The 24096-nt window shown below is 35.3% G+C and overlaps 1 protein-coding gene across 1 annotated transcript; it reads right to left on the bottom strand.

The window, feature by feature from the left end:
* Nucleotides 1-16233: 16233 nt before the first annotated feature.
* On the bottom strand, nucleotides 16234-17635 carry LOC123673934 (protein DPCD-like). Its single transcript, XM_045608705.1, has 3 exons — nucleotides 17174-17635; nucleotides 16512-16748; nucleotides 16234-16453 (listed from the first exon to the last, which is right to left on the bottom strand). The coding sequence occupies exons 1-3, from the start codon at nucleotides 17633-17635 to the stop codon at nucleotides 16343-16345; spliced, it is 810 nt and encodes a 269-aa protein (XP_045464661.1). The 3' UTR covers nucleotides 16234-16342.
* Nucleotides 17636-24096: the final 6461 nt, after the last annotated feature.

Raw genomic sequence — 24096 nt, 5'->3', positions numbered from 1 at the left:
TACAAAAACCCGCAATAGGTTAGGCGACAAATCTATAAAATGCCATAGGTGTCTCAGATCCTGGATGGAAAATTATGAAATCAAACAGACTAGACGTTTCTCAATAGTAGGAAACTTAATTTTTTCATAATTTTTTATTTTGTTATGATTTATAGTTTTTTTTTTTTTTAAACGACTTTATTCTTCAATTAGATACAACAAGGCGACATTAAGCTTGAAGCTATTCTTACATGTAACCTCAGTTATTTGATTTATGTTTTCATTTCAAAATATTTTCGGTTCGTTTATACAGTAAGTTCAATAAATAAAAGTGTTTTTTGCAAGATTCCTCCTCATTCCATCATTTTTTTATTGATGTGACACTACACAATAAAACTGCTGAAAATTAAGTAGCTTGATATGATTCAAGTAGTTGATAAATAAAGTTGACTTGACTTGCTAATGGAAAACTACTACTTGACTCGAAATCAAGTCAAGCTCAAGCCAAGTAGCTTGAAAATCAAGCCAAGCCGTGAATCCCTACATTCTAATGACTTCAGTTATTTGTCTGCTAGAAAACAACAAAGATGTGTCATAATAGAAAAACTAGTTTTTTTTTATCATTCGCCACAAAGCTACAGAATTTTAAAATAATGCTTCATTATCGGCCTATTATGGACTATGATGCCTACATTCAAGTGCCTATAACATTAAAACCAAAGAATAATTGGTGATATTAATTTTGTCTCATCTGCCCGAATGAGATTTTTATGTTAAGCATTATCTTTCCTTCGATTTATCAGGAAAATTTTCATTTTTCACCGAAAATGATAACGATAGAATAGTTATTTATAATACAAGTGCAGAAGGCATTGATATTCTTCCACGAGTTCAAAATTCAAAAACGAGGCACGAAGGGGCGAGTTTTGGAATGAACGAGTGGTAGAATGAGCCTTCTGTACGAGTATTATACATTATTTTCTCTAATTCATTGCATTTTTATTGAAATTAATGAATTATTTCCATAAATATAATTTAGTGATTTTTCCATTGAAAAATGTTGGTTGGCAGAACTGATTTCTTTAAGGCAAATTGATGAATTGACAGATAAAGCCGTGACGGAAAGTTTGGAGTACCAACATAGAATAATAAAATATAACCATGAAAACTGTGCGTTTCTGATATATTCTCGCACGATTTTGTTCTACAAGATGTGGAAAAATGAACGGAATAACCACAGAATTAGAGAAAGTTATTATTCGAGTCCAAAGATTAAGCATAAAGAGTTACGATGTAAAATCATATGAGTATTCATGATAATAAATAATAAATGAAAATTTATATAACACTGCTCATTGTGAGTGTAAAAGAACTTGATCGATAAATTGAGTTATCCCAGTTATGTAGCTTTCACAGGAGAAAATATTTTGGCGTATGTCCATGAATTTTACTGAGGGAATGATCCCAATATGGCAAAAGGCGAAACACCAAAACGATCATAACACGTCAAGGGTATAACCATACTCCATAACTATGGGGGGACGATTTACGGATTCTATTGGTTCATCAAAACATGAAATTTATAATCTATTATTTATTTGCACCTTTTTCTCCAAAGGTGCAATTGGAGCATAAATGAACAAACGCTCTGAAGCTCCTAACTTCACATCAGTGCTTCCATCATTTCAGAACTGTCGATCGAGTATTTGTAGTAAAACTAGATAATTTTTCCACACAAACACACCAAAAATCCTCGGACGTAACCTTAGAACGCCACTGAACTTTTCGAATACAGACACTGGCGCTGTGTGGGATCGAGCCTGCCGATAATATAAATAACAGTAATAAATGGTGAGGCATTCCTTCCATATCCGTTAACAAATCGAGGGTAGTGGTAGTTATCGAGTGTTAACAATACATCTATCTATTCTTTCCCGCATTAACTTTTTGATTTATCATGCAACATTAGACGCGATCATGGTTATACCGGAGGATCACGTTGCCCGTGAAAAATAGAAAACAAAATAATAACGATTAGTTACGGTTCGACTTGAGGCACGAACTATGGCTTCTCCGGTTACGAAAGGACAGAAGGGGGATGTGGACGCGCATTAGCACCCAATTGAGGTACTTTAATCGGTCGTTAGCCGTTAGACGGGTCCAGACGGCTGTGGGAATCTCATTCTTACTTAAGGACCAAAGTGTCATCTGCTCGCGCATAATCGGAGTCATTTATCACTTGGATATTTTTATCTGAAAAAGCTTGAAATAGGAAAATCCCAGGGGCAAAGATGACATCTCTAATGAATTGCTTAAGGGTGTATACCGGAGATTCACGCCTTGACTTGATTTTCAAGCTACTTGACTTCGCCTGACTTGAATTCAAGTCAAGTTTAAATCAAATATTTAGTAGTTTTTCAATGACAAATCCAGACAAGTATTCATTTATCAAGTACTTGAAAAAACAAGTACATTTCACCAAGGTACTTGATTTTGAGCAGTTTTATTGTGCACCTCAAAAAAACCAGTGTGCAAAATGGGTGCAGCGTGAGCTTCCAATCGATCAAAAACAACAACGTGTTAATGATTCTGAGCAGTGTTTTGAGCTGTTTAAGTGCATTAAACCTGAATTTTTGCGTCGATATGTGACAATGGATGAAACATGGCTCCATCATTTCACTCCGGAGTCCAATCGACAGTCAGCTGAGTGGACTGCACACGATGAACCGAATCCAAAGCTAGGATAAACACAAAAGTCAGCTGGCAAGGTTATGGGATCAGTATTCTGGGATGCGCAAGGTATAATATTCTTTGATTACCTCCAATAGGACCAGATCATCAACAGCGATTATTATATAACTTGATTGGATCGTTTAAATAATGAAATCGTTAAAAAACGGCCCCATTTAAAGAAAAAAAGGTGCTGTTTCATCAAGACAATACGCCGTGTAACAAATCAATGAAAACAATGACAAAATTGCATAAATTAGGCTACGAATTGCTTCTGCATCCACCGTATTCGCCAGATTTGGCCACCAGCGACTTTTTCCTCTTCTCAGACCTAAAAAGAATACTCGCTGGAAGGAAATTTGGCGCCAACGAAGAAGTAATCGATGAAACTGAGGCCTATTTTGAAGCGAAAGACTAATCGTACCAGAAAAATGGTATCGAAAAGTTGGAAGATCGCTGCTCTAAACGCTGCATCGCCCTCGAAGGCCACTATGTTGAATAATAAAATTGGCCTGTTATTCTTCCATGAGTTCAAAATTCAAAGAGAAGCCAGTTTTGGTTTCACAAAATGTGGTGGAATGAACGGATTAGCAACATAATTAGAGAAGTAAAACGTTCTCGTGCCTCTTCCACTTCAGTCAGGAATTTGTCTGTTTATAATACCAAGCCATTAAATTTTCTCTATTCATAGGAAATTTCTTGAACAAACTTAGAAGCTCGATGTCAAACTCATTTATTCATCCTTTGAAAATGATTATTTTGTCCAAGCTCTCACGAATTTGCAGAAACACCAGAATCTCATTTCCAATTCGAGCCTTGATGATCCAAGGTTTGAAATAGAGATTTTAAATTCTAGACCAAACCAAATATCTTAATCTCACAAAGCAATGCAATCAAAATGTGTTTGGTGTGCATTGTGATCTGCATTGGGTAGTTTTTCTTTGAAGATGAAGCAGCTAATGCAGTAACTATGATTTGTGAACGTAATGGTACTATGACCTTTGTGACGAAATTGGAAGATATTGTTCTCGGCAAGTTGTTTCAGCAAGAGGACGCCATTTGCTAAACACTCCACGAAATATTGAATGACAAAATATCATAATATTTTGTCATTTACTGATATGGCTACAGGAATTGGCCACGTTATTCTTGCAATTTTATATCTTCCGATATGAAGTTCTTAGTTCAGACTGTCAAGGCATTGAAGGGTAAAATACCTCTTCATTTCCTATTGAAAATTTCTCCAAAAAAAATGGCATGTGCCAACAAAACTGCGGAAATCGTTTATTGAAGGTATTGTTCCATTCACCATTCCAATTTGGCACCCTTTTTATAGCTTGATCGTGCTTCTAAATATCATAGAGCTGCCCATATTTGGCAATTTGCATTCTGCATTCTGTATTTAAAAGACCGATCAAACTGTAAGCCATCGAAAGTCTTTAGTGGCTGCTCCCTTCATTCTTCTAGATTCTGAGATACTGGTGCTTGTCATCGATTCTTCAAAAATACAACGCATCAATACATGTTTGAGAATTATATAACTCATGTCCTGATGAACCAATAGAATACGTAAATTTCTCATAGTTGAATTATAAAATGCAGTGCTTTGGTTATAGTTATGAAATTACTCTTTATATAATCGTAACGAATACCAACTCGAGCATAGACAATATATTTCGATTATACGAGCCTCGTCACTCGACGTAGTTCGCGAAACACCACTCGAGCTGCGATTTCGTGATGTTTCGCGAACTGCGTCTCGTGGATGGGGGTATAATCGAATGTTGTCTATGCCCATGTGATATATTAACTGATTATAGAGCTGATATCATTAGTTACTTCTTTTTTTTCAGATTTATAAATCGGGAGCTTTAATGAAGGCAGAACCGATGAATCATTTACCTCATTGAACAAGTAAAATGGTTATTGATAGACTAGATAGAGATGACTTTTGAATGAAATCATGAATAATATACTCATTTAATGTAGATTACTTAATGGTCATAAAGATCTATGGCAGTAGCCGCCACATCATTAACATTTCAGTGGGCCAACTGTCGAAAAAAATACCTCTTGATGTTGGTCTAGCATGGCAGCCGCTATCCTAGAAAACGTGACAAGCGCCAATATCATATAAATTAGATCGAAAATATCCCGGACTCCTTCTTTCGGAAGAGTTACAAGCCATGTTACGAATTAATTTCCAATTTGTGCCTAATAAGATATCTGGAACACGAATTCTCACACCAAGATCTAGATAAAAATAATAGCCGAAGGTTCAATATTTATCACCCGAAATACTAATTAAACTATTTTTAAACGGAGAGAAATTCCTTCTTCCTTTTATAGCATTTGTGTACTCGATCTGGCGATGTGAAGACGTCAATGCCCTCTGGAGGTTTGGTGTGAAGAAATTTCACGGGTGGTTCTGTCGATTGGCTTTAAGCGAAAGTTATTATATTAATTTATGGACAGATTAACAGGGTTTTTCGATAGGGACTACAAGATTTTGATTATCAACACTTCTGATGGCGTCAATCGGTTTCCGAGGTCTTTACCAGCTATCAAATTTGGGATTCCTTTCCAACACTTGAATATTCGAGTGGGTATGTTCCCAGTTGAATTTGAAGAAACTAAGGACTTCTTCTGAAGCTCTCTATCTATTCGTTTTGTATCCTCTAGGAATAAATAACTCCGTTACTAATCTCTGCATTTTGCCTGAAGTTTTTATTCATATTGTAAAATTCTGTGAGCTAACCTTTTCTTTATATTTCACTTTTTTCAATGGTTTACTGTTTTCTCATATTTAAATTTGACACTTCTTCGAAAGCTTCTTCAGATGCAATGCAAGCCTTTCAAGTCATTTTCATCCACATATTTCACATATATCAACTCCTTTGATCATTTGAATGTCGACTGCTTTTTGTGACTAAGTATAAATATTTAAACACTATATACATGAAAATAACATGTTGTATCATATTCCCCTATAAATCGGACTTTTTTTTTTTTTTAGCTTTGCTAGTTTATTTTATATCTCTGATAGGTTCATGCAAGACTGTAATTGGGTAGCGTTTTATATTCTGTTGTTATACTTGTATCGATGTTATTTCTGATCTTGAGTATTAATTGTTTTGAAGTTGTGAAAGATTGTCTTGATTGAAATCACAATGTATTAATTACTTGGAACGATCTGAAGAATATATCTTCGTTATATGGAGAATTTGAAAAAATTATGCGTATGCAAATTGGGAGCTAAAACCTTGAAATTTTATCGATAGAGCTGAAGGACCTAAGGTCGATGGCTGCTGGCTATGAGTCAATAAAAACATTTTCTCTCTCAATCGATAATTCTTTTTCGAATAGTTTAGAAAACAAGGTTTTATATTGTTTTCATAAATATTATCTAAATATAACAATTATAATTGCTGTTCTTAATTTACTCAGGTTTTTTTTGTCACTTCTGTATCATTCTCTCCACCAAAAATTAACTTCTTCAAGAAATGACATATTAAAAATTATTCCTTATTGAAATTGATGTAATTTAGTTTCAGAGATTATAACAAGAAATGGATAGTTCCACTATTGTTTGCTTCAGATCATGAGCAATTTGGTTCTAGAATTGAAACATCAGACTTTTTTGGATTCAAAGCTAAGAAATTTATGTTGGAAAAATGCAGAAGCACAAACTTCGAATTTTGTATCGAAATTTTCAATTCTAGGTTCATTTATTTCAATTTCTCTATGTTTCAACTTGAGCTTTCTCAATAATGATCTCTTGTAGCTTTTCTATTGTTTCAGAATAGCTGCAACAGCTGAATCCTAGAAAATAATTCCTACTATTGAAGGACCAATAGTACGACCAATATTTTCCGAAGCAATAATTATTCATTGACAGTTAATAAATTCTTAGGCTGCTGTGAAATTAAAGGGTTTAAACGTGAACCCTTCCAAACTGGGACCACACAGGCACACATTCAGCTTGTACATCCTTGACTAATAGCACAAAATTACAGTAATAACCGTGTCATCATCGTCTTCAGGTGCTGGATAAGAAGTGGCCACTAGATTCTGCGGTCTCTTCGATTTTATCGAGCCCTTCTGGCCTTTAAATTGAATATTTGTTATTTAATGAGTGGTCATAGAAAAGGAGACCTGTTATCAACGCCTTGTTAGATTCGAATAGTTTTCGAACATAGGCGTAGGCTCTTGTTGGGAGTTGAGGATTTTTATTTGAATCGATTCATGAATACCATTTATTCAAGTGAATGGAAGATTCAGTTGGGTATTCATCAGGAAAAAATAGGAATATATAATTACAATACAATGTATGAATAAAAAAACTGAGAGATAATTTTTCTGAAAGGTTAATAAATTACGGTTACTTCTAGGGTTTAAAACCTATTATAACCCAAATTTCTTAGATTTATTTTAAAATTATCAATAACACAAGAGTGGTGTTTTGAAGTCAGGAGTTCAACGCTTTCGTTATCAAATTACGAATATTTTCATCTGAATACAATACTGATATTATCTAGATTACACTGTAATCTAGAAGTAAACCACTGGAAGACATGACGTACCATACAAGCAACGACACAATCGCAATTTTGCAAGGAAAGTGTCCTGGCCATATTATTTCTCGAAGAGGTGATCACAATTGGCTATCAAGATCTTGTGATTTAACACCAATAGACTTTTTTCTCTGGATCCCAGTGAAAGATGAGGTCTATGTCAATGCTCCTCAATCAATTCAAGATCTTAAAATGGAATGCGTCAAGTTACTGAGGACATACATCGTGAATGTGCAAATTGGCCATGAAAATTTCATTGAATGGATATGGTCCTACAACTGTAGCTGTGACGGTCATTTTACTGATATCATTGTTCATCGATAATGGCATATCTTCCTATTGACAATGAAATATATGTATATGCATTAATTTCTCTCAAAATAAACTCCCTGTTTTAATAGCAAAAAACTGATTATCTTGCATTTTGAAATGCTTTGGAGGAAGTCAAACTATCTCCAATTATCACATGAATTCAAGAAATGTACAAGAATGAATATTGTCACATTGTTCAGGTATCTAAATGTAGAACATAATATTCCATTGATGAATAAGAATTCTCAGAATATCGAATATTTGGATAATATACTAACTGACAAAGAAACTGCAACACCCAGAAGGAACTGTTTAAAATGATAAATTTTTTGGTGAAATATTGATTTTATGGCAAGGAGTAAAAAAACGAAGGGTTAACAATTTTTTTTAAAATATATTTGTTAATAATGTGTCCACCGTGATTATCTATATACTCCCCAACACGTATCGGCATTGATGCAATAAGATGGTCTATTTCTTCTTGAGGGATACTATCCCAAGCTACCTTTACTTCATGTCTCAGAGCCGCCAAACTCCGTGGGGACTGGTGTAAATTTCCAAGCCTTCTACCCATGATGTCCCAAACATGCTCTATGGGCAAAGATCTGGGGATCAGGGCGGCCATGAGGTCGGGCATTATCTTGCTGAAATATAAGATTCTCGAGCTGGTTAAAGTGAGGAAGCGCTGTCATGTAACCTCGAATAAAAACTAAGGGTGACCTACATGCATGTGCAATAGCACCCCATACCATAACGCCTACTGTCCGGTGTTCATGACGCTCAACATGAAACTGAAATTCACGTCTTTCTCCCCGACGTCGTCAATCGTCGGCCATCATATGCACCAAAGGAGAATCGAGATTCAACAGAAAATACAACCTGATACCATTCCACATTCCAATTTTGACGTTCTCTGCACCACTGTAATGGTTGCCGGCGATGCTCAACCGTCAGAGGTAACACAAGATGGGGTCGATAATGCTGCAGTCCTAAAGACCTTACCCGGCCGTAAACCGTTGGGATGGCCTTGTTCTCCTATACACTCATCAGCCAAAGATCGAGTTGTCGCAAATCGATCTCAAATGGCCATAAGTCTTAGACGTCGATCCTGAACTTCATTTGTGCCCCTACGACGTCCGGTGCCTACTCTTCTTCGATTTTGGGCATTGTCAAACCACGCTTGACAACATCTTATAACAGTGGTTGGATTTCTGTTCGTACGGTTAGCGATTTCTCGAATTGACAACCTCGCCTCCCGTAGACCAATAATTCGACCTCTTTCAAATTCACTTAGCTGGCGATAAATTCCGCGTACACGTGCTCTTGGCATTTTAACAATTACTAGACATCGACTTCGGATCTCCTTGAACAGCTGGTTTGTTATAAAATTTAAAAAACTTGCAGAAAATGAATACAATATTTAACTCCTTACTATACTATCTATGTTTCACCAAAAAGAAACAGCTCCTTTTGGGTGTTGTAGTTAGTATATTTCCAAAGTTACCTTACAAATTGTTACTCGTGTTAGTGAGATACTCTGAAAATGAGAGATACTCTGAAAATGAATATTTTCTAAGGAGAATTCTCTGAATATTCAATACACCTTAGTAAATATTCTCCTTCTTTGAATCCGAGAATATTCGACTTGAAACAACCTGTAAGATCTGTCAGATACCCTCCAGAATATTGTTCATTAACCAACACCATTGTGTATTCTCAATTTCATTTGTGGCGTGATCTTTAAAGATCACATCTCATCACCTTCTGCCATCAAGCCGACAAAGCCCAAATCGCCTGTGGAAGTGTTAAATTATAAAGCAAGTTTCGCTTGTTTCACGTTGATCGATCAGTTGACTGGCCTCCATCGATCAGCTTCAATGAGAAGCTGCCGAAACGTCTTCGAAGGCTCTGATAAAATGTAAATTGTGTACTTTGAAAAATATCCGTATTAGTATTCATGTATTCTTAGATCATCATGGTCCATCATCTTGCTTATTACTGGGTCTGGAGTGTTGAAATGGCGTTTAGTATATTTGAAGTAATGGGATCACTTTTGCTCTCGGGAATTCTCAGTTGATGGGTGTTCTTAAGGAAAAATTTTCAGGCATGTATTCTATTAGTGTTTTATTTTCACCTATTACATAAGCAAACAGACATTTTGATGCCAAAATATTTCCTGGTCAATGTTCGGGTGCACAATTTGAAATAGCCCTCTGATTTTTTCTTTAAGATTCATTATTTGAAATATGCTACATTCAGCATTTTCTTATGCGTATATATTTCACGTAATAAATATTGCTAGGTGAAAAAACACGTGGATTTAAGCATAAATTCCAGAACTTCCATATCTTAGACACTCATCTCATAAAAATTTCCTTAAATATGACTTCCTATCATGGAGTTCCGTAGGCTAGTTTTGATGAAGGCTGCAACAGTAGTCATCATGTTGATACCCTTCATCCTTGATATCGATCTTCCAATGTTTTAATGCCCCGATGGAATATTTCTTCTTGTTCTTCACTGAAATCATCCAAGTTTTCTGGAAAGCGTTCTAATAGTGAATTTTCTATTCATGATGGTGATACATTTATATTGTTGCAGAATATAAGATAATTTTCCTCAGTGAAAGAAGGCAGCAGATCATTACCTTCTTGGTGATAACATGAAATATTAGTACCTGAATAAAGTAGTTTATTGACTCTTTGTTAGCCTTTGGAGTCCAAAGCTGGTCAAATATCGGAAGACAGCACTGCTTGGGACATGAACCCAACCGTTCTATGGCAGTTACCAATAGGGGGAATCACGACTTCACTCAAGCCAAGTAGCTTGAGCTTGAGTTGAGTACTTAATGAAAAAATACTTGACTCGACATTCAAGAACTTCTACTCGACTTGAGTTTGAGTTGATTTCAAGTCAAGCTCAAGTAGCTTGAATATCAAGCCAAGCCGTGAATCCCTAGTTACCCGCTCCGCTATGGAGATGAATCACTGAGTTGCTATACTGGAGATTCCATCAGTGATCCAAAAGTGGAAAACAACAATCCCGAGACAGCGCACTAAAAAAGAAGCGCAATAAAATAGGCTGAAAAGGCCCCACCAAAATAGGTTATTTTCTATCAATCTGGATTTGAGTATTTCAGTAGACTCCTTTGGGTGAAAACTCGCATCCTTTCACATACCGTACATTTGGGAGATCATCAATAAAATCGTGGCGTCCAATTCACAGGAATGTTCAATCTTGCTAGTTCTGGAATAGTTAAAGATTTATTATTATCTTATAAGGAGAAGAATCTCATGGTTGACAAATCTTAAAACTTAGTTTGGTATGAGTACAACTGAATTGTTCCGGGCTGCAGTGAGCAAGGTTAAAATAGCATGTATGATAGCCAACATCCGAAACGGATAGGAACTATGAGAAGAATTATCTTATTTATTGCCATCACGGTCATAGTTCTTTCTCTCAGTCACAGGTTGGTGAATATGTCTCAAATGTAAAAGGAAGATTCTCTTATCTGTAAACCACTAACCTAACCGAACCATAGGCTGCAAGGGATTCTTTCAATTCTAACCTAACCGAACCATGAGCTGAAAGGGATTCATTCAATTCTTTTGGTAGGTTTCAACCTTAAAATAATATGTTAACAACTAAAATATTTTATTCATCATCTTATCAAAAATCAAATTCCCCTCAATATTCATTCATTTCTTCTTCAATGATCATCGAAATCCACGAATCCAACATACCTCGTTAACATCCACAGCCTAATAAGCAGTTACAGAAACATTAACACCTCATCTCCGTTCCAAGGTGCGTAGGTCCTTGAAGACGATGATTAGAGGCTGAACCCTCTCACCAACTTGCATCATCTCACTTACCATACATTTGGGAGGCAATTCACAGGAATGTTCAATCTTGCTTGTTCTGGAATAGTTGAAGATTTAAAGTATTGTCTTATTTTTGCCATCAACGTTATAGATCTTTCTCTTAGTGAAAGGTTAGCGAATATGCCTCTAGTGTAAAGGGAAGATTCACTTATCTGTAAACTACTAACCTAACCGAACCATGGGCTGCAAGGGATTATTTCAATTCTAACCTAATCGAACCATGGGCTGCAAGGGATTCTATCAATTCTAACCTAACCGAACCATGAGCTGAAAGGGGTTCATTAAATTCTTTTGGTAGGTTTCAACCTTAGAATAATATGTTAACAACTAAAATATTTCATTTATCACCTTATCAGAAATCAATATTCCTTCATTTCTGCTTCAATGAGCATCGAAACCCACAAATCCAACATACCTAGTTAACATCCACAGCCTAATAAGCAGTTCCAGAAACATTACCACCTCATCTCCGTTCCAAGATGCGTAGGGCCTTGAAGACGATGATTAAAGTCTGGACCCTCTCATAAACTCGCATCTTTTCACATACCATACATTTGGAAGGCCATCAATAAAATCGTGGCGTCCAATTCACAGGAATGTTCAATCCTGCTAGTTCTGGAATAGTTAAGATTTAAAGTATTGTATTGTTTATTGCCATCGCGGTCAAAGCTCTTTCTATTGATCTCAGGTTAGTGAATATGTCTCTAATATAAAAAAAAGATTCACTTATCTGTGAAATACTAACCTAACCATGGACTGAAAGGGGTTCATTTAATTCTTTTGGTAGGTTTCAACCTTAGAATAATAAGTTAACAACTACACTATTTTATTCATCATCTTACCAAAAATCAAATTCCCCTCAATATTCATTCATTTCTTCTTCAATGATCATCGAAACCCACGAATCCAACATACCTAGTTAACATCCACAGCCTAATAAGCAGGTACAGAAACATTAACACCTCATCTCCGTTCCAAGATGCGTAGGGCCTTGAAGACGTTAATTAGAGGCTGGACCCTCTCATAAACTCGCATCCTTTCACATACCATACATTTGGGAGACCATCAATAAAATCGTGGCGTCAAATTCAAGGGAATGTTAAATCTTGGTAGTTCTGGAATAGTTAAGATTTGAAGTATTGTGTTATTGATTGCCATCACGGTCATATACCTTCTTCTTCGTCACAGGTTAGTGAATATGTCTCTAGTATAAAAGGAAGATTCACTTATCTGTAAAATACTAACCTAACCATGGACTGAAAGGGGTTCATTTAATTCTTTTGGTAGGTTTCAACCTTAGAATAATAAGTTAACAACTACACTATTTTATTCATCATCTTACCAAAAATCAAATTCCCCTCAATATTCATTCATTTCTTCTTCAATGATCATCGAAACCCACGAATCCAACATACCTAGTTAACATCCACAGCCTAATAAGCAGTTACAGAAACATTAACACCTCATCTCCGTTCCAAGATGCGTAGGGCCTTGAAGACGTTAATTAGAGGCTGGACCCTCTCATAAACTCGCATCCTTTCACATACCATACATTTGGGAGACCATCAATAAAATCGTGGCGTCAAATTCAAGGGAATGTTAAATCTTGGTAGTTCTGGAATAGTTAAGATTTGAAGTATTGTGTTATTGATTGCCATCACGGTCATATACCTTCTTCTTCGTCACAGGTTAGTGAATATGTCTCTAGTATAAAAGGAAGATTCACTTATCTGTAAAATACTAACCTAACCATGGACTGAAAGGGGTTCATTTAATTCTTTTGGTAGGTTTCAACCTTAGAATAATAAGTTAACAACTACACTATTTTATTCATCATCTTACCAAAAATCAAATTCCCCTCAATATTCATTCATTTCTTCTTCAATGATCATCGAAACCCACGAATCCAACATACCTAGTTAACATCCACAGCCTAATAAGCAGGTACAGAAACATTAACACCTCATCTCCGTTCCAAGATGCGTAGGGCCTTGAAGACGTTAATTAGAGGCTGGACCCTCTCATAAACTCGCATCCTTTCACATACCATACATTTGGGAGACCATCAATAAAATCGTGGCGTCAAATTCAAGGGAATGTTAAATCTTGGTAGTTCTGGAATAGTTAAGATTTGAAGTATTGTGTTATTGATTGCCATCACGGTCATATACCTTCTTCTTCGTCACAGGTTAGTGAATATGTCTCTAGTATAAAAGGAAGATTCACTTATCTGTAAAATACTAACCTAACCATGGACTGAAAGGGGTTCATTTAATTCTTTTGGTAGGTTTCAACCTTAGAATAATAAGTTAACAACTACACTATTTTATTCATCATCTTACCAAAAATCAAATTCCCCTCAATATTCATTCATTTCTTCTTCAATGATCATCGAAACCCACGAATCCAACATACCTAGTTAACATCCACAGCCTAATAAGCAGTTACAGAAACATTAACACCTCATCTCCGTTCCAAGATGCGTAGGGCCTTGAAGACGATGATTAGAGGCTGGACCCTCTCATAAACTCGCATCCTTTCACATACCATACATTTGGGAGGCCATCAATAAAATCGTGGCGTCCAATTCACACTTCGCCGCCAAGAATAAATGCGCGTCGTGATCAATACATCCAGCGTGAATTATTTATCGGTCGGGTAAGCGACAGTACGATCGGTCCGCGGACGACGTCCGAGGGCCAAATTACAGACACCGAGGCTATCAGCATAAATTTCACCCGATTTGGTCGGTCATTAGTCGAATGATGTCGATAAAAAGTGACCACCCAATTTAATAAAGCATGCGAATTGAATCGGGCCTCATCGTGATTTATTTACTTTTCACTTTTGGAATTTCGGAACGCACCTGCAGTGTGTTTGATTCGATTGGAAACCGTCTGATGACTGTAATGAGCGCGTTGCCCAATTAGTGAGGGTGACTGGGAACCTACAGCCTCAATAAATGATTCTCCTTGATATACTTTGTATAGGATCTGAGTACGTCTGGGAATTCTTCAGGGTTCTATTTAAGGACCCTTGAGTCTATTCGAAACGTTTGAAAACTCCTAATGAAGAAAGAAAAATGTATCAGTTACTGCTAGCACAAAAAATTAACTTCAATATCTGAGCATATCTGAGAAGCTCTATCTTATGGAAATTACGGATACTCATGATGAAAACTATTAATCTCTTCCTTAGAAAAGAGCTTGAAAGGTGGTTGGAGTGAAGAGAGAAGTTTCAATAAAAGATGATGAAGTTGAAAAGATCTAGATATCGCTTGGGATAAATGATCTTAAATCTAGTTATAGTAAGTTGAGGAATCTTTTGGATATCAAATAGAGACCCTATAAGGAATTCATTTGGAGCGCTAAACCGTTATTTACCTTATTAATACCAAAACATTCTACCATAAACGTATATAACTTCAATAGGAAAAGAATCTGTTTTCATCAAGCAAATAAACAATTCTTCAGATATCTTCAGTAAAAGTGATCAAATAAATAATTTAACACTTATAATTTTGGACGATCCAAGTTTCTGGCATCCTTATGGTAATAGTGTTGCCAAGGCGGTAGGTCTTGATTACTTGTTGCTAGAGCGAAAGCGTCGGTATCGATTTACCGATATTTAAGATACTTACATCTCTAGAAGAAAGTTTTCAATGTCACAACAATTAAGAAGAAATACTAATAAATAATATATAAATATGATAAATAATATCGATGAATGCATTAACAAAATAAGTTAATATTCAATATAAATGTATAGTTAGTACAATTATCTATGGTAATGCATTAGTGGAGTTGATACTGGTTGAAACTAAAGTAGAGGAAATATTACTTTCCTAAATCATCTTCACTTTTTAGTAAGGTAAAAAACCTTATTTATGCACCACGAGTATTAGTAGATATTTATTGAATTATATCATATTATTGAATAAGATATAAAAATTATTTCTCTGTTTACATTATGCCCAAGGGCCATAAAGGAATATAGGTTATTAAGCAATAAAATCAAGATAATGTACTAGCAATAGCAACATTCATTTATTGGAATTAAGGAAAATATGAATATGCATTGGAGCAAAAAAATTATGAGCATCACTAACATTATGGTGAACCAATCATAGAAGTACCTAGTTTTTTTTTGAGAGTTCTGCCTCACTTTTTGACCATAACCTCGCATTTCAAATTTAGAGCTCCATAAGACACCCTGGAGCTATATTATGTTGCTACGCTACACCCCTCCACCAATCAATTTTATTTGATGGGTAAACATGCTTACCGTTTTTGAAACTTATTATATTTTAATCAGTTATGAACTTTCTCAACTTATTTGAAAATATTCAATTACTATTATCCTATAGGATCTCTCTCATTCAGTGAGGTTCGTTTTTTCGGTATTCATTGATCGAATTTTTTTCACTATAATCAATAAGATTTTATAATTTCCCAAAAAAAATCGGATGAGGAGTGAATCTTTTTACATAAATCGAAAATGATATACAATACAATGAATGATATTATAACTGAGACAACCAAAATCTAAAATACGCTACCACTGATTCCAAAAAAAAAACAATTAGTTAACTTTGAATAGTAGGTACAAATAAGAGTTTGATTCGGATAAAGAAATAAATGACAAACGAAAACAAACGAGAACTTGAATAAAGGAGATAAAATACTAATTTTCATTCATTGAATCCTCAACAGTTCAAAATATATTACATTGAAGCAAAAAATTATATCCTTGGGAGTCAATTAAAACATAATAAAATTAGATTCAATCTACAGAAAAGCCAAAAATAGGTGATATGAATGAAGAACATAAAATACACCAGGAAAATAGGTCTCTTGATAATCTTTAGCTTTGCTTGCAGCTGTTGGGGTCGAACTTCTGTTGCTTTGTTTCAACTCTTTTCGCAATTTCCAAGACGGCTTTTTCGAACTCTAACAACTCCTTCGGTTTCTTGTACTATAAAAATTAAAACTCAAATTTATTTCGAAGAAAAACTGAAGAAAGGTCCACTTACAGTTATGATAAGGGTGTTGAATTTGTGAATGAAAGAAATGTTATCTTGTCTAGGAGGTACGTTTAGTCTTGCCAGTTCTGGAATTGTTAAAGATTTGAAGTATTTCTTATTTGTTGTCCTCACGATTATTGTATTTTTCTCTTCATCAGAGGTTATTGAATATGTTTCTATTGGATAAGGAAGATTCCGTATTCTCCATTCTAGGCTCGTTTTTGTATTTCTTCTACTAACTATGGGCTGAAAGGGGTTCATTTTATTAATCTGGTAGCTTTCAACATAAAAGTTAAAAGGAATAATTGATAAACAAATGAAACAATTTATATTGTTTCAGCAAAAAAACTGTTCGATCAATTCTCTGACGTAGGTATTTCTTTGCCAAAATTCTTCATATGATTATGATGTCTTGGTCAACATGAAAATTGCATAAAAATTTAAATTGTTGTGTTTCATCTCCTAGCAGAATTTCAACTTGATCCTATCTGTTGTTACGAAATAATAACATAATCTTTTTTTGCTATTCTGTAAATAAATATATATGTGTGAGAACATAGTAATGAAACCTAAACCAAATGAAACCACTTTTCTACACTTGCGCGAGGTCTGAGGTTCAGAAATTACAGAAATAAAGATAAGGTAGACAAAAAGTTCCACACATGTCTCACCTGACTAGCATTTTCCTTGATGGAAACCCGACTCAAATCTTCCGAGTTAGGTTCTGGGTCACCCAATTCTATATCCCATTCCTTCTGTTTTCCAAGCTGGTCCTTAACCTTCCAAGCTCTTCGAGTGACTAAATTCGACTGAAGATCATATTCTTCCACCAATTCTCTTCCATCCTTCAATTCGTACAGTACTTTTTTGAGCATTTGGTCTGCTATAGCAGACTTTTTCGCATCTTTTAATTCGTCCAACCAACTCCTCATTTTGACTACAATGAAGTGACAGAAGGATGACGAATTTTTCTCACATAGTAGAGAGTGAAGTTTGATCGATAGGTGGGCGTTTCTATGGAATTGGTTGTTGTTACTCGTAACCTCAACCCTAGATACATTAAATGCTCCCAATTTCACACCCGTCTGGATTCTATACAATCTGTTCTTTTGCAGAATTAATTCATTATTCATTTTTGAGCAGACTTTCATTTCTAGAATCTTGAAATTGTTATTCTATATACCGGGTGTTGAAAAACAAATATTCAATATTTTGTTAACCACAGAATAAGTCAAAAATTCTGTAAAAACATAGGTCCGCAAAATGAGCCGTTTTGGAGGTATATGCGATTTTCGGTTTTCAAATTAACTACTAGCGCAACTAAGTAGATATTCGATTTATTTTCATCTTTGAGATGTGTTGTTCACTGATCTTACAATTGAAATGTTTTTCAATCGGTTCATTAAAAAAAAATCACTGCCCTCATCAAACATTTACGTACTTTTTTTATTGAACTTTATTTTTAAATCACAAAGTTTTAATATTGAAAGGAGTGATATTGGTCCTGAAGGACGTCGATATAACGGATTAGAAAAAAATTACGAATTCAACTATGTATCACACTCTACAAAAATATTGAATTTTGCTAGGACAATTTGAACTTCCTTTTTATTTATTTTTTTTTTTTGAATAGTAGGCTGTTGCCAAACTTGTCAAATAACTTGTTAACACGTTCAGTTTTTATGTGAAACCATCACTTAATTTTTGTTATAACCTAAATCCTATTCGATAATTAACGTCCTATTAATTACATAATCATGCTGATATCAACACTCTAAATAGCGTACCACTGGTAATAACTATACTCGTAAAAATTGTTCTACATAATTTGAAAAACTCTAGTGATGGTTTCCATAACAACTGTCAACAAAGTTATTTCAAAATTCTGGCTCCAGCTTACTGCCGTAAATAATTTATCATGTTGATATAATAATGTATTTTCATAACCATTCCATTTGAAGAGTTCTGTCAGTGCATTTTTGACCATAAATATCAGAATTGTCAAATAACTTTGTTGATAGTTGTTATGTGAAAGCATCACTTGAGTTTTAAAATTATTTAGAACAATTTCTACAAACATTAAAAATGGTAGGTACCCTATGTAGAGTGTTGATATCAGCATGATTATGTTTTCAGGGACCTCAAGCCTCAACAATAGCCTATAGAAAAACTTTTGCCTATTAAACTTTTTGTTTTGATTGACTTGGACTATAACATATGAAGAATTCAACCAATTTGACAGGAGGTCAATTTCCCTAATTGAGTATACGGCATCCTTTAAATAGAAATGTATCTTTGGGGCGTAAGCTAGGGACTTGTTGAGTGAAGTGTAGAAATAACATTAATTCAAGAAATGATCAAGACATAGGAAGCGAGGCATTGGAACAAGGTGAGAATGAAGTTAACTGAAAAATATGAACAAAATTTGAGAAAATCTCTGAGAGAGGACACCTCAATACAATCAATCAAGATATTAAGCTGAAATCACCGATTTGGTCACTCGATCTCAAAGAAGAAAAAGAAATTTTTTTCTATGCATTATTCCAAAGAATCATTAGTTATTAGAAATAATTCAATACCATCCAGCCCAAAACACTCCTTCCTCCACCACATCCATCTTTCCCATATCACCATCATATTATTCGAAACGTCCACCTATCCAAGATACAAACGTCCACAGGAATTTCCAAACCAATTAAAACCGATATCTACGGTTGATTGATGTCTCACCGCGATCGATAAATTCCAATTGATGTTGCATCTATATCCAATGTTTTGGCCCCCAGCGCGACCCCCCACAGCAACGGGCGTTTGAGGCAACTCGCGCTCCGCACCAATTACAGAGCCCTGTAATGGGCCGATGCTCGCCGGTTTGGAACCGCTGAACTTCCTCCGTTCAATTTGGTGCCTAAACGGTGCAATTATGTGTTTTGCGGAATTGAGGACTTCATCAGGGAATAGCATGTGGTCCGGTCTATTACGGCTGGAAATGGTCCAGAGATTAGAAGCCAGCCGGATGGGGGGAGGTTATTTCTAAATTATCTGCGTTTTCGTCTGTGGCGCGAGTCTGTGTTTCGATTCTTGAAATTATAGGGTTTTGTGGGCGGTTTTTTGTTTGTGATTTTGCAATGATGAAGCTTTGAAGTCATGTTGAAACTATTTTGAAAATCATGTGGAATATGAATTGTTTAGTTAGGTGTATATAAATATACAAAAATTAAAAATTAAGGAAAACACCCCAGAGTTATAAACATAGATAGAGGGATCATACGTCATTTTCAGTAAGCGAATTAACTATCAAATTTGACATAAAGAGCGCGAAAAAAGAAACATATCAGTGATACGATATTTCCGAGGATATTTCTATCAATTCGACGGTTTCTCCACAAACAACAAACTTCTTATGTGCCATAGTGAATCAACGTTTCAAATATATTGGGATCAATAGCTAAATATGTCAGAAATTCATAAAACAAACTTCAACCTCGCCAAACGACGTGAAACAACCGTTGACACTAGAAGCGCAATAGTTGCCAAACCTTGAATTTCAGCAGGTAGATACAGAAAATAATGAATATTCTGCTCACTTCAAATTCGAAAATTAGGAAAAATAATGGATTCCAAACATAAAAATTTGTATATTTCATCGGGAATCACTCAAATAAATATATTTCATTCAATATAATATACATTCATAATGATATACTAAAATTGTGGATTTGAAAATATATCACAATACTACCACGTCATCTAACCCTGTTGGGGATATGTAAAAATTGCGTATACTCCCTCTATCTACTTATGTTTATTACTCTTATGGACAGCACTGACATGAGGTCCATCATCCAAGAAGTATCTGGATCTTAGCAAGAATATACTACACCTCCTCACTGGATTTCTGACAGGACATTGTCGCAAACACCTCATGAGAATGGGTTTGGAAGAAAATTAGTGTAGATTCTGTGGGGAGGAGGAAGAAACTCCGGATCACCTGGTGATGGAATGCCTCACCATCACCAGTCAACGCAAAATCTGCTTTGGCACGAAACTTGTAGAAATGAGGAATTAGCCCTCTTGAAGCAATTCCAGATACTGGAGTTTTTTTGAAGAAAAGGAATGGCTTACAAAAATAAATTTCGAAAGTAGCTTTGTCATCTAGTAGTATTTGTCTTTATTTGTCAGACAATCAACCAACATTCCAAGAAGAAATATCTCTTTAACTATCATGGTTCAAATTTTATATCAAAAAATTTCAGCCAAGACCGGGGAGATCGTGGCTATCCCCACTGGTCATGGGTAATGTTGATTTTTTCGATATTCCGCCTCGGTTTTTTATACCGCCGACAGTAACACGAAATTTTGCACAAAGTTCGAGGATACTTGTCTTTGTATACGAGCAAAATTTCAACTCTGTCTAATCTGTTTCTATTGATCGATATTCTTTTACAATTTTTGTAGTTATGGTTATGCTATCCACAAGAATTTTCAAGGTCAAGGTCCATCCGTTTGAAAGTTATTGAGTATAGGTATGCTGGACAGAATTGACCTTTGAATCAAAATTTTCAGTCGGCTTAAAATTCGAAAATTATAGACATTTGGGCAAATTGAAAGAACTGATCCTCTCAAAAAATACGCTAAAACAAAAACAAGTTTTGATTGTAATCATTCACAGACTAGTCTTTGCTGAAACAGTTCAATATTTCCTGAGCTCCCCAAGGACAAAAATCACGAACAACTAACCTAATTTATGAGATCAGAGGAGATCTTGTTCTTCCAGAATTTCATTTACGACATTTCATGCTGGAAAAAAAAAATTGCAATAATGGTAAGTACCTCTTGCTACCACTTAGCAGAGAATATTGACTGATATATTGAAATTCCTTCGCTACCACACTGATAATCTGTTTGAATGTGGATACTGCATGTCTGCTTGTTGATCTATGCAAATATTTGTATAAAGGAGGCTTGTTAATGAACATAGTTAGTCGTAATGACATCCCATCACCGATATTTCCCAGAAAACACACTGATATTTCAACTGTAGCTTGAAAACTCGTTTTTTCAATTGTTTGCTGAGATTCTGTATCTGAAACTTGATAGGTACAAAGTACAAAAACTTAATAGTTTCGCGTGTAAATTGAAGAGGTTTGACGAATGCATGTAAGTTGATGGTATGTCGAGATTTTAAGCCGTTAAATGAAGATGACAGACTTCGATATACACAGCTTTGAAGATTCCAACTCATTCTTATCATTGAGTATAAATAACCAATGTTTCTTTCTTTCATTTTGGAAAAATCTGCGATAAGTACTGTTTTATTGGTAGATTTGGTTATTGTTATGGATTGAAGGAATTTAAGATAAAGTGGAGCAAGATTTGAATAACGAGTCATAAAAATGGGGAAACCACTGACGTCAATTCAGGATGTCTTCCGCGTTTGTTGATTGATAATCGCCTGAGCAGAGCATTTACGCTTCAATGTGTGTGTGTGAAACTATAAGGTTTTTCACTGAAAGGTTTCATTTTGATAATGAAAAAAGGTATATTTTAAAAGAAATCAATGGATTTTTATTGTTATATCATTCAAAAGAGGAAGGTATGTCATCAACAATTTCGAAGCGTTGTTAAAGCATGTATGTTCCATTTTCAGTAATGACGTAGTTTTTCCTTGTCGAATGTCAAAACATGACAGCTTCAAAATTCGCAGATTTCTACATAGCGGGTCTTTAAAAATAAAACCTCATATCAGAAAACCCTTTGTTTGTTGTAGTTTTGAAGATAACGAGCTTAAAAAACCAGTGTCCTGAATGTATAAATATTGATTACCGGTTAATTTCAAATGTTAGTATTGTCTTTTGTCCACCTTCATGCCCTCAATAAGAAATGCCGATCAGAAGACTCTGGTCAACGCTGGATTCCAAGTTAACAGGGAACCGTCTAATAATGTAGCTTATAAGTAAAAAAGATAAATACCCCAAAAAATTAAAGAACTTTATCGAACAATCCATTTTAGCTGCAAAGTAAACACCCTATAACTTGGAAACAAGCTTTGACTAGATTCTTCTGATCATTTTTTCCTAATTAAGGGCATGGAGGTCTACAAAAAACAACATACTAACTTTTGAAATTAACCAGTAACAATTTTTCATATATTCAGGTGCCTGGTTTTTTGGCTCAAATATGGGGGTTCGCAATACTAAGATCCCATTCGAAATTAGTGAGAATTGGGAAAAAACTTCTTCCTCAATTTTAAGCATTTCAATTTTACAGGTGGTTTTCGAATTATCCGGGTTTTTTCAAAATTTTGTATTCCGATTTCGGTTTTTTTGAACACCTGCTATGGAAAACTTTTCAACTGCCTTTGGTTCAATTCATGAGTAAAATATTCCTTCTCATAAAAAATAAGTTGTTGTCATTTCTACAGAAAAATTATAAAGGGTGTTTTTTTTCGAAGTATATAACTTTAAGTTAGCATTACTGTTCAAGATGGCGACCGATTCAACAGCCGTCAAGTGATTTATTCTCAGTTTGGTTTGGCAATTCATCATGAATAGACTCACGCCTGAACAATACTTGTAAATAGTGCAATTTTATTTCGAAAATAATGGTTCTGTGCGGAGTACGTATCGCGCACTACGTCCATTAGCGATGAAGCGCACTTCTGGTTGAATGGCTACGTCAACAAACAGAACTGCCGCATTTGGAGTGAAGCTAATCCTCAAATGTATGTCGAAACACTGTTACATCCAGAAAAACTGACTGTTTGGTGCGCTTTATGGGCTGGTGAAATCATTGGTCCGTAGTTCTTCAGAAACGATGATGGCCAGAACGTTACAGTCAATGGTGATCGGTATAGAGCCATGATTACTAATTTTTTCATTCCTGAATTGAACAACCATGATGTCCAGGAGCTGTGGTTCCAACAAGACGGCGCAACATGTCACACAGCTCGTGCCACAATCGATTTATTGAAAGACACGTTTGGTGACCGCCTAATTTCACGTTTTGGACCTGTGAATTGGCCTCCAAGATCTTGTGATTCAACACCGCTAGACTACTTTCTGTGGGGCTATGTTAAGTCATTGGTCTATGCGGATAAGCCACAAACCCTTGACCATTTGGAAGACAACATTCGCCGTGTTATTGCCGATATACGGCCAGAAATGTTGGAAAAAGTCATCGAAAATTGGACGTCCAGATTGGACTACATCCGAGCCAGCCGTGGCGGTCATATGCCAGAAATCATATTTGAAATGTAATGCCACAAGATTATCTTGCGGATAAATAAAATTCATGTCAACCGAATAATCCATCGTTGTTTTATTGCAATTTAAAGTTCTATAGCTCTAAAAAAAAACACCCTTTAGAAACTTATTTAGTTTCTTGGTATTTATTCAATGAATGAACTATATCGTTCTGAAAAAATTAGTAATATGCTCAATTTAACTCTTTCCTAATCTATTCTATATTGATATAATCGTTTCTCTGTATTTGACTGCCATAACATTCATAAAGTTGAAATTTAGATTTACATTATAATCAATTGTTTTTTTTTCAGCATCGGTGTCACGTGTATTCACCGGTGGCTGTATTC

This window comes from Harmonia axyridis, chromosome 1, assembly GCF_914767665.1.
Source record: "Harmonia axyridis chromosome 1, icHarAxyr1.1, whole genome shotgun sequence".
NCBI lineage: Eukaryota > Metazoa > Arthropoda > Insecta > Coleoptera > Coccinellidae > Harmonia > Harmonia axyridis.
This window is presented reverse-complemented; position numbering and strand designations above follow the sequence as displayed.

Bases quoted from the DNA above. Each gene is read 5' to 3' on its own strand.
- LOC123673934 (XM_045608705.1), bottom strand. From the start codon at position 17,635: ATGAATAATGAATTAATTCTGCAAAAGAACAGATTGTATAGAATCCAG. The intron at 16,749-17,173 runs GTGAGACATGTG...AACCCCTTTCAG, and splicing joins TCAAGGAAAATGCTAGTCAG to CCCATAGTTAGTAGAAGAAA. The intron at 16,454-16,511 runs GTAAGTGGACCT...TAATTTTTATAG, and splicing joins TCAACACCCTTATCATAACT to TACAAGAAACCGAAGGAGTT.